The 12,315-nt window shown below is 36.5% G+C and overlaps 1 protein-coding gene across 2 annotated transcripts; it reads right to left on the reverse strand.

Moving 5' to 3' along the window:
- Positions 1-3,198: 3,198 nt before the first annotated feature.
- Positions 3,199-11,703, reverse strand: LOC116255328 (uncharacterized). 2 transcript variants are annotated; one of them, XM_031631133.2, is made up of 7 exons: positions 11,402-11,703; positions 8,948-9,047; positions 6,514-6,609; positions 6,354-6,426; positions 4,208-4,256; positions 3,628-3,675; positions 3,199-3,434 (listed from the first exon to the last, which is right to left on the reverse strand). In XM_031631133.2, exons 1-7 carry the CDS (start codon positions 11,614-11,616, stop codon positions 3,371-3,373), a joined length of 645 nt encoding a protein of 214 aa, XP_031486993.1. In that variant the 5' UTR covers positions 11,617-11,703; the 3' UTR covers positions 3,199-3,370. The 2 variants fall into 2 exon arrangements, with proteins under 2 accessions (XP_031486993.1, XP_031486992.1); XM_031631132.2 differs by having other exon boundaries at positions 6,354-6,406; positions 11,402-11,699.
- Between the last annotated feature and the right edge of the window lie 612 nt (positions 11,704-12,315).

Genomic DNA, 12,315 nt, shown 5'->3' on the forward strand with positions numbered 1-12,315 from the left:
TATCCATACCAAATTCTAGAGAAAACCAAGTTCATTAGCTAGGGTGCGCATGTGTGTGTGTGTCTATATATATATATATATATATTATATATGAGAGAGAGAGAGAGAGGGAGAGAGAGATTGAATTGAGACTCTAGGTTTTTAAAGTCACCCAATAATCTAACCAAGGGTGTCTGATTCATCATGATGACTGATTAAGAAAAAAACAATGAGAAAAATGTGATGGACATTTTATCATTTAGTATTAGTTTCCATATTTTTTTTCATGTTTTTCTATCAACCATCCATCTGTATAAGATGGATGGCCTTAGTTAGATTTTGCTAGGTGACATTGGATAGCTAGAGTCATCATTCAATAACTTATTGTGTGCGCATGTGTGTATGTACACGCGAGCTTTCAAATAGGTTTTACCACACCTTATATGTTCAAAAGCTTTTTAAAACATAATTATGCAAATGCAGGCAAGTTAAAAATATGTATGGACGGGTATCTGTTTTTTCACCATGTATAATGAGTTTTAAAATCACAAAAAATTCACAATGTTCATTTCAAGATCCTATTCACACACTTCAAGGACATTATGTTTTATAGAGTCTCATGTTTTGGATGTAGAGATCACATCTATCATATTAAAAAGGGGGTGGGGGTGGGGAGGGGAGATTGATGTTTAAAATTAATGTTATAGTAAAATCAGTTTCACTCGATGCATTTCTCTTATTTATCTATATACACATAGGGATGTCAATAAATCCGATTTGAATCGGATATCTGCGAACCAATAAAAAAAATCGAGATATGGAAAAAAAAAATAATTTCTGATTGACAAATCAGATCTGATTCAGATTCAATAAATGACATCCAATCAGATTTGGATATACATAAATATCTGCTCGGATTCATTTTTAAACAAATATTATGTATCTAATGCTATTACATTTTGAAAATTGGCAAAATATGGTTCAAAACTTAGATTTGGATTGGAATATAAAAATTGGATTCAGATCAGATTCGGATTGTAAAATCAAATTTTGGATTTGGATTCAGATATGACTTTTCTTTATTTGTATTCGAATCTGAATTCAAAACCAAATATCTGAAAACCAGATATCATTAAAGATATATCCGATCTGTTGACATACCTATATACACATACATACACATACAGGTTAAGATGGATGGGATGAGCTTTGCCTGTCAACAAGCAATCTTAGATTTAAATCTTGTGTGACACTCCTACCTCATGAGTTACGGAGGGCATGGACAGTTTCCTCCACTACTCCAGGCTCTAGGTTTACTTTTTGCCCTCCTAACTTCCCAAAAGCAATGTGTATGTCATGTTTCAATCTGTGAGGCACAACAAGAACCTATTTGCCGTCAGCTTTTAAGCCATCGAAAGGGGGCGCAAAGATTGTTTTGGAAAGCAAAGTGCATAAAGAAAACAAAGTATGAATAAAGAAAACTTGCAATGTATTCATCTTAGAAAACTTACGAGGGAGGTAACAAAGGAAAATAATCACAACTTGCTTACATAGGGTTGGCTGAAGCTACATACAATGATTCAAATGCCGACCACCCAAAACATAGAATCCCAAACATGCCGCTTAGACGTGTGAGATGGTACTTCTTTACAGGTGAACAAGTATAAGCAAAGATCAACATAAGCAAATGAAGTACATAGCAAAACAAAGGACTGTACAAACTCTAAACACGAGGGAACAATGCAAATGCAGTTATTAATATTTATTTATCACATAACACACTCGTTCAAGCTGACTTTACAAAAACACTCCAATTTTTTGTGCTCAGATTTTTTTTATATTGGAAAAGTCATCATTTCACGATGACTCAAGATGCATCTAAACCTGAAAATTGGCTGCAGTAATATGTATTTCCCACTAAACTAATTTAAGATAACGTACAAGGAAAGATTACACAATTAGGTCAATTCCCTCTAATCCCTTTTCCCATTAAATACACAATAGGTCAACATTTAACGAGGAAAAGAGAATTCTCCAAATTCTTCCATCTGGTGTTGTTAGTGTGTGTATATATATATATAACTAAATATTTAAAAATTATAGCTAAATATACCATAAACTAGTTGTGCAACACACCTTCAACTGTCGCTTATACTATAGACAGTTGGTAATGCTTCTATTGCATGGCAATCTTAAATATCTTGTCATCTGACAGCCGACTGATTTCAAGTGAACACAATGAGACACAGTGCCCCATAGATAGGTTCGATGTCAGCCACGTTCACATTGTCGGGTCCTCAAATAGGATAAGACAACAGAAAAAGGGAAGAGAAGGACTTGAACTCAATAACCAACCAGTTACGTCAGAGAAGATTACACTGGATGGGAATACCCAATCCAGTATTGATATAGTTTCCAAGTGAGCGGATCTAGGCTTAAAATGACCTGCTTTTCTCAGAGGACGGAAAAGGATGGCGTGTCGATTCGTTTCTGGAAAGTATGGGGCACTTGTGTTAAGCCAGACCCTTGGCCATCAATTGGCAATGTAAAATACGTGCTACAGTCCATTAACCAGGTCTCAAAGAGTATGCAGAAACTGACCATGGTGATAAAAAAAATGTGATGGTAAGGTGGTGCAATGAAGCATTACATACTTCCAAGTTAAATACAATTGGGAGGCTGAAGATTTCTTAGAAAACATTGCTGTGGTATTTCAATCTGCAGAAGAAAGGTTGTTGTTGTTGGACCTTATGTGTGGAGGACCTTAACTGTAAAGGAATGGGTAATTTTTTTTCTTGCATCAGCACTGCCATGTATTTATAATTGCTGATCATAATCCTGTACACATGAAGCTATTGAGCTGTTAAACGAGAGGGCGAAACCTAATTCTTTTCAGTCCTGGAATCATCTTCTTGCTCCTGAATTTTTCGATTCCTAGAGATTTATTTTGTACATTCTTGTATATTCCTATTCTCTCTATTTTTTTGCCTAATAATAGGGCCAGGGACCCTCATTCAACAAAGCCACTGCATTGGAAATCGAACAGTGTCACGTTATAAGCACTTAAAAGCGACTGTTTTGTGCAATCACGAGCAAAGCTCACATGCTTTGTGGGTGCACTTTTGTATGTCATGAGCAAAAACAGATTTTAGTGTTTTCATTGTGTTGCACATTTTTCGACAGAGCTTAGCAATTTATCATGCACCAGCAACATAAAACTTGCTTAATCACTATTCATTCAATTTCTCATGACTAGGCATTTTACTGATAAATTAGTCTGCTAGTCATGAATATATGCAACTTAGTCAATCATACATAACAGTCCTTTGTTATATAATATTTTTTTTATAATCTAAAATACATCAACTTTTTGGAGAATCTGCAGTTTTTTTCACTTGGCTTGCAAATCTGTCCAGACCACGCTGAAGCAGACTCTCCATAAATGGTCTAAGTGCCTGGAGATGTGCAAAACATACCATTAATGACAAAAAAGGAGATGACCTCTCAGGAAATAATTTGGTGTGTGAAACCACGGGAAGCACCGAACACACTGGAAGTCTGGAACTTATGTGCTTGTATTACGTGATTTTGACATCAACGACTTAATGTGTTAGCAAAGATAATAAGAGCAAAAAATCCATCACATACCATCGCAAAAGGAGATAGCACTTGAGGAACTTCATATGAAACAGTGAGCTGTAAGCCAAAAAACCACAGCAGTAAGGAAGAGATTGACAGGAAGAAACATGCTTTTGTTAGGCAAGCAGAGAAACATCCTGATCAAGATGCAGGTTTCTGATAAGAGGACTAAAACCTCAGCACCTTTAGATGGCATTATGGAAACAAAACAGAGCAATATATCCTCATGCTCTTATATCAGAATGTCTGTTTCACAAATTCAAGGATGACAACAGGAATATCACTTCTTCCAAGTTCTTGTATTTTAGGTTCCAGCATCTCATCTACCTCTTTCATTAGAAAAGTTTAGCACAATTTGTTTTTCCTTTTAACCCTGGCATTGATTGCCATTGCAATGAAGAATAATACTTAGTTTCAAGTTTCAACTCTTATTACTTGAAGCGATCATCTATTCATGGAAATGGCAACCCATTGAGATATTTCACATTGTGTACTCCTTTATGCATGCTTCCTTCATATGGTGCGATATGAAGAAAGTCCCTTGAATGCCTAATAATAAAATATAATTACAAATGAATGGAAAACTCACCTCAACTTTGCACGAAGATGGACCTCTTGGAAAAAACCGAACAGCTCCTCTGCATTGAAGAAGACATTGTTATTTGTTGCTTTTAGTCAGGACAATGTATTGCTAACTGATCCATTAAGTAGAAGAAAAGAGCATTAATGACATTTATCAATTTAATATAAAGATAGTACAACATTAAAATTCACACCAACAAATCCTTGTGTTATTGACAAAGCGCAAAAAAAGTTGGACATACACTAGAACTGTAGAAAAGTTGCAGTCAGTCACAAAAACAAACCCTTGAAAGAAGAGAAAAACAATCGACCATAAAAGTAAACTGCAACAATTGGAAAGATAAATGAGATAAGGAGAAAATCGGAAACACAAAAGTGCAATGTCAAAACTCCAAACCCATCTTATATAGAAATCATTTTCTACCAATGACATCGACCAGCAATTTCTTTGTTAAGATTCTCTGAAGTATCAATGTCTTAAATCTTTAATCTCGATATGTCATTACAATCTGATCCTAGCACCTCTGAGAAGTTGATCATGTCATGAAATGATACATATGTGAGCGCACATGTAAGCACTGGAACATTTGAAGTTGACGAATGGAACTCCCAAGCTACATTAGGCCCAAAAGGTAGAAATTAGTATTATCTGATTCTCAAGTTTGTTTCAGTTAATTATGCACATATTGAAGCTTTTTGAGTTTACAAGGCATTAGATCTAAAATCTAGATAAGAACCTACATCAAAATCCGCAATGTACGAATCTAATTTGATAAATTACATTTAAGTACTTAGGAGACAGGAGTTCTTCAAGTCAGATTACTAAGACCAGAAGTGCAGTTACTAGTTCTTAATGATTTAATGAAGGTAGATGACTAAGCATGCAATCAGATAGTAAGCAAAGTGTGCAGGACGAGTTAAAAGAAAAGGAGAGAAGTTTGAAAGTGTATTAACAGACAAGAAAGGTGAATGCATGGTTCAATGCAATGATCCAAGATGATGAAGTATGTAAGGAAGCTCTAGAGCTCACAACCCATGACAGACACAGGTTTCGATTTGACTTGCAGGTTAACCTTTTGACCGATCTCATTGCCACTTTAAATTTTAGTTTGATTCATGTACTTAAATTCATTGATAAGCTTGATGAAATTCAACCTCGAAGATATACAAAAAATACTTGCAGAAACTGAATCTAAACTGAGCAAGAAAAAAAAAATTGGGGAATTAAGATTTGCGAGGAGATGAATGAGAAAAAGCTCTAACATATACCACATATATATATATATATATGTGTGTGTGTGTGTGTGTGTGTGTGTGTGTGCAGACATTCTTATATAGTTGTACAGGGTTTCTAGATGTTGGGTGCTCGCCAACAGCTACCTCAGCCTTCCATTGCTTTTTGCTCATGTATATGTGGCAAGAGAGGATCGCTTCTTCAATGGAAAAGCTAGTGCTAGGCCTTCATCAATAAATATTATTTACTTTTATATGTATTGGTGCATATATGCACATTTGGGTGAAGTCTTCATGTTTTCTATATGTGAGATCTTCTACGAGTTAAGCCTTGTGTTGTGGCTTACACGCTACACTCCATTTTTCCACTTGAGGTGTGTATCTGGGTAGGGTGGGGAAAGAGAAAAGAGATAAGGAGAAGGAAAGAACTGACTCTAACCCTAAGACAAAGAGAAAAGGGCAAAGAAAGTAACTGACTGTAATCTCTGTAATTCAGCTAAAATAAGAGCCCTCATTTGTAATAGTTAGAAAGGTAAAACGTCCTAGGTGGTGTCTTCTCCAGAAAACACCTCAAACAGCCCATATCCCATGTCCAATCATGGGATCCTTTTCAGTGAAAGGCAGAATGTATAGATTCTATGGCCAGTGCAAGAGCTGTTCCAATCATGGGATCCTTTTTATTCTCTATGATGATGCAGTTAGAAAAATTGTCCGAATCAAATAAAATTTGTAGATCACATCCATGTAATTTCTTTAAAGTTTACCCTACAGTTACCCAATTAGTCACAGTAGAACTTGCACTAGATCACCTCTCTCTCTAACACATACACATATAAAATGTAACAGGATATCTGATTCGTCAGTTTAAGTGGCAAGCACATACTTTTACATTATCAAAGTTATCAAACTAATAACTTTACCTGTTCGGAAGACCATCAAGGGAACGCCAGTGAATTTTCTGGTTGGGAATTGGCTGCAAAATACAACACAACTCTTGGCACAAGACAAAACTTTGAGGTATTACACCAAAATATAATTTAGTCTAAGTGATATAAAGGAAAAGGTTCAAGATAGTTTCACCTGTAAATTACGGGCAAGCCATGAGAATGAATAATCACGCCCAAAAAATTCATATGCCAATGTCCATTCTGATAAATCAGGTTTATCCTTTAAGACCTGCTCAGTGTTAAGGATCATGCATCATGATCAAATTCAACAGAATCTCACAAATATATTGACCATATATTGTACAGGAAAAAAAAACACACTGAAAGGATGCCTAAACAGAGAAAAGGTTTTTTTCTACTCATCATGAGACATTTCTAGCATCAAACTCTGGATGCATTTCCCAGAAACTCTTATGAGAACCTTTTATAAGAAATAGAAGGAGATCACCTGAAGGTAGTCACAGGCTTTCTGCAGCCAATGGCAAAGGCAATTAGTAGTATGCAGTTCTTGATAAGGCATGCTTGTTTCATGTTGTTTTTGTATTCAGTTCGGATCTGAGTCAGATATGGTATTGTATATTTATAATCCTACATGTGCATGCCCCTCTTTCGTCTTGCCTCCAGGGTCTAGGGCTGCATCAGTGCCTAAAGTAATTATGGTGTACCGTCAACTGGGTACCATGATCCAACCCATAAGGCACAATCTGTTATTTTATATTCTATTATGTATTCTTAAGTCAGCATAAAATAAACTCAATGATGTGAACAACTCTGGACATCAAGACTTAACATGGTGTCAAAGCCATAGATCAAGGGCAGTCTTCTTCCCAAGGTGTGGCACTGTAGATCACTCGTCTCTCTCAAGTTGCAGTTTTTGTTAATTCTCACCTCTACATATTCCGGTCGGTTTTTCTTTTCCATTCTTCTTCTAAATTTCTGGACATGTTTTTCCCCCTTCCTCTTTAATTTCTTCTTTCTGGTTGATGTCTCCAAATACCCACACCCACTTTTTCTTCATGTCAGTTTCTTCTTCTTTTATTTCCCCTTTGAGCTATACTTCCGCTTCAGATTATAACCAGCTTCTCTTATTTCCTGCTTCAATATGACACCACCTTTATTCTGTTATCTTGTTTCCTGCATTCATATTTTCTCCCTTTCCTTCTGCCATAATTATCTATCTTTGTTTTTCCTTTGCTACATCCTTTATATTTCTCTCTATTCAATCTGCTTAAGGCATATCACAACTCTTGCATCTGCCTTACATTCAGGTATCTGACATGAAATCAGAAGTTTGCAATATTGCAGCTAATGTCCTTCGACATCCCCACATATCTGAAACCATCCTTCCAATTCCAGATCTCTTTTCTGGTCATTTTCTTCTGTTTTGCCCCAGCAGCCCATTGATGACCCTCTCATAAGAAAACAGAAAGCAGACAACAAAAGAGCAAGGAAAAGGGTGAAGAGAAAAAAAAAAGGCAAAATAAACAAAGCAAAGGATGGAGCAAGATGCTAGACAAGATTTGGATGCATTGCTTTGCTATCGTCAGACTAGACTTGGCCGTGCATTTCTTTCGTTTTCTTTGTGTATATTTATTGGCTGAACTCAGATTTCTATCTCTCTTCTAATATTCACTTGCTTGTACTTGTTTCCTTTCCTTCCTCCCGATATTTCTGCTCAGATGAATTTCAATACTTATCATTTTGGCATCTAATCCAACTTCATCGGTCACCTAGTTTCTAAGGAATTAAAAAAATTTAATTTTTTTATTTGGAACAGACACATTATTCTTCTCATAAGGAAATATGGTCTCCTAGGCCATCTGGACGGAAGCATTGCAATCTCACCACTATTTATTGCTTGTGAGGAAAAGAATGACATAGATGTAACCTCAAAAGTATATGTCAAAAATCCTGATCATCTCAATAGAGAGAAAAAGGATCAATCTGTGTTCTCCTTCATTACCTGGAGACTGTCACAGGAGGCCTTAGTGTCAAAACCAGATGACTGTTTTGCCACACCGCCTTGGGACTGTTAGGTTTTATGTAACTACGTATATATGTACACACAATCATATATTACAAACACATACAATTGATTGTTGGATATATGATTTGCATGTATACACATATATATACATATATTAGTTTCTCTGTCTTTGCTGTTTTTCCTTTTTCTTTTTTATATTTTTGGTATGCTATATTTTTTTGTCATTTCGGCCATAGCACAGCTGAATGGGCTAACCGCTGGCTAGCTCCAACAGCTAGTTTTCTAACCATTGCAGCTACCTCAAACCTCACTTTTTCCTTCCTTTTTGTTGCCTATAAATAAGGGAATTTTCTCCATTATAAGCCATGGCCTGAGTGCCATATGTATTTTTTTTCCCATTAATACAATTATGTTTTTCAGTGTCCCATTGACTATAAAAGACATTGTATAAGATTTTCAAAGCTACAAGTATAATATCCTTCTAGGAACGTGAACATAATAAATAAAAATATGAGAAATACTCTGGAACAAGAGAAGCAGGTGCTTATGGAAAACGCTTTCTATAGGAAGCATTAAGTACCTTTACAGATGATATCATTGGCATCCAAGTTGGAAAGGCTTCACGATCAGAATAAAAGTCATAGGCTACTGAACAAGGAACATCAACTTCCACTGATGCCCTGCGTAAATGCAGGTCCAATTTGTAAGCTTTCTTCAAAGGACATGATAGCCAATAGTAGTTGGATCTTACATTTCACAAATAAAGTCTAGTGCCAGTCTCTTCTCCTTTCTCCTATATTCTTTGTTTTTTTTTTTTTCCCCCTTCTTCTTTTGGGCTGCTGATAGAACAACTTGGCTCACTCCCATACCAAGCTCAGCTCCCAATTTGGTGGATCCCAACCCACCCTGTAGCAGCTTCAGTTCTAGCCTCAAAAAGGATAGGAATCAGACCATTTAACCATTTGGCCAGTCTCATTATAAATCTCATAAAATTCCTCACAATCTTACGCACGAGACTAAACTTCTTAAAGCGAGAGCATTACAATCTATCCCCTTTTAGGCACATGGATCCACGTGTGTGAAACACTAGGTCTAAGTGTTAAACTGGCTTTGGCACCACTATAACAGCCCAGCCACTCCCACATTAGATTCAGGCTTCCACTAGTTTGGCAGATCCTAACCCACCCCCTCACAGCTTTGGTTTCAGCCTCAAAAAGGTTAGAAACCAGGACCCTTAACCATTTGGCCAGCCCCCACATAAATATTCCATGATTTCTCACAATCGTAGATACGAGACTAAATTTCCCAAAGTAGGGTGTTACAACTTATGTTGGTAGTGAAGAATCATACTCTTGCTAGTCGGCAACATGAATGGTCTTTTTCCGAATTGACATACTCTCTTTTTCATTAGGGATAAAATGGTCTTTAAAGTACATTTTGATTTTTTTATTCATGAGGAATATATTTATGAATATTTCTCTGAATTTATGCAGTTTTTGTAATTTTTTGAAAGCTATGTAATTTCTCAAAAGCTAGGAAGTTCCATGTAAGTACATCAAAAATTGAGCAGTTTTTTTAAACTGATCCTTTTTATTTAGAAAGAAAAAAAAATGTAACAAGCAATCTTTCAATGGGCAAAAAAAAAAAATTAAAGTCATCAAAATTTTCTGCTTTAAGAAAACTCATCAGATTAAAAAAATCAAATAGCCTATGGTTCCTACCAATATATGACCTATACTAGCTCTCTCTCTCTTGTGCTCTCTCGCTCCACCTTCACGTACACATGTATATTGATATACATACAAATTTTTTACAAAAGCATGCTCAAGTTTGGTGCTATAACAGGGAAGTGCTTTAAGTATGGATTCGTTTGTCTACCCACCTACCTTGGAGTCATTTAGACAGTTAAATGAAAGAAACCAAACTGCAGTAGTTTTTTGTTATACCACTGAAACTTGGGTTTGTTTTGTTAAACACATGCATAATTTCACTAAATTGACATTGTTAAAACTTCTCATATACGTAAATTTCAATATATTGTTGATTTTTGTCATCCTTCCATGACAATATTTCAGTTGCAAAGTTTTTCTCTTATGATTATATGCTTAAGAAAAAAGACGGAAAATAAAGGAAAGAAAAAAATACCAATGTTGATCACTCCCCACAAAATAACATCTTGCGAACTCCAAATCTGAAGTAACAATTTCCCAATAGCTTCTGCTATGATTAACGGCACCAAGTTCAGCGCCTTTTAGCCAATAAAGAGGGAATGACTATACTTGCAAAAAGGGTCCGAGGCCAATCAAGAAGCGACACAACTCCATAGTTGTTGTTGAAGTGGTTAATCACTCTCCACAACATAACATCTTGTGAGCACCAAATCTGAAGTAAAAAATTTCCTAATGGTCTTCGGTATAATTAATTGGCCAAGTTTAGCATTTTTTAGCCAAGAAAGAGGGAATGGCTATATCTGCAAAGGGGTCCGATGCCAATCAAGAAACGACACAACTCCACAATTTTTGTTGAACTGGTTGATCACTCCACACCATAACATCTTGTGAGCTACAAATTCCCAAGTAAACAACTTCTACTAGTCTTCGGTATAATTAATGGCCCCAAGTTCAGCATTTTCTTAACCAAAAAAGGGAATGGTTATATCCGCAAAAGAGGGTCCAAGACAACCAAGAAGGGACTCAAGCCTACACTTCTGCCATGCCCAAACCATAATCCTTCATAACCAAGCAAAAACGAACCAACGAAAATTACTTCCAGGAAAATGTGCAGTAAAATATACATGGAACTCAAAACATGCACATCTAGCACGCCAGTGACGGTACAAAAATCAATTTCAGTCCACTACGAATCTATCAGTTCATCACTGGTATAACTGGTACTTTTGGTATCAAAGGACATAGGGCGAAATGCCGAAACACTCAAAACGCTGAACATCAAAAGGAATTGACCAACATGAAGTTCTCCAGACACTACAAGAAAGTGAGGGAAAAAGGGACATAGGAGGGGAAAACCAAAGCACCTGCAATCCTGCCATTCCATAACAGGTTTAGGCGTGAAGCCTGTAAGGATGTGTCTTCTATTAACCCTTACTGGATTCCTCACGCATACTTCATGCAAGGGCGACCTCTTGAGGCACCTGCCCGCGAGGAAGGGCTTCACAGTCAGGCCATGGCTTGCTTTCACACCTCTGGGAAGGGAAGTCAGCTTTGTGAACAACGCAGGAGAAGCTGACATGGCTTAAGGACAGACGGAACTCTGTAACCCGCAGCAAGTCAGCAACTTATCGGGAAGTGAGAAGAGGAGGACAAAAGCCACTCGTAAACTTGGGATCCAGCCCGATACCTGGCCCGTTTAATCTTGGGCCGAAGGGCCGGAATTAAACGGGTAGCGGGCCGGGCAGGGCCTTCTGTCCAGTACCCGGCAAGTATAATTATAAACAAATTATATATTATTAAATAAATAATAAAGTAATTTAATATTTTGTGGTCACATGAACCACATATAAAATATTAAATTAATAACGTTGTATATAACACTTTAGCTAAAATATATAAAATTATGCTCTAGAATGAGCTATCTGATCCATTTTTATAGTTTCTAATTCCTCAATATAAAACTAATAAATCAGAAGTGTAATTTATTCCTTCTTCCTCCTTGTTTCTTTTTAGTCATACGTTGGTGAAGAATTAGTCGAGGCTTGAAAGGGCTAAAAAAGGGGAGGTGGAGGTTGTGTCTATGGTGCCAATAATGCAACAGAAAATTGCCGGTTGCTAGATGTTACCGATCCATAGCTGAAAATTTAAAAGGTGCTGCTAAAAAATAATCGCCATGAAAGTATAAACGGTAATTTATAGTATAGTCACAATTTATAATACAGTTCATTTTTTTCCATTTGATGTTTAATCTTTGAGATTTCACGACACATGTAGCCTG

The sequence above is a fragment of the Nymphaea colorata genome, chromosome 5 (genome assembly GCF_008831285.2).
Source record: "Nymphaea colorata isolate Beijing-Zhang1983 chromosome 5, ASM883128v2, whole genome shotgun sequence".
NCBI lineage: Eukaryota > Viridiplantae > Streptophyta > Magnoliopsida > Nymphaeales > Nymphaeaceae > Nymphaea > Nymphaea colorata.

Bases quoted from the DNA above. Each gene is read 5' to 3' on its own strand.
- LOC116255328 (XM_031631132.2), bottom strand. From the start codon at position 11,616: ATGTCAGCTTCTCCTGCGTTGTTCACAAAGCTGACTTCCCTTCCCAGA. The intron at 6,407-6,513 runs GTGAAACTATCT...TGTATTTTGCAG, and splicing joins GGCTTGCCCGTAATTTACAG to CCAATTCCCAACCAGAAAAT. The intron at 3,435-3,627 runs GTATGTGATGGA...GCACATCTCCAG, and splicing joins TGCTATCTCCTTTTGCGATG to GCACTTAGACCATTTATGGA.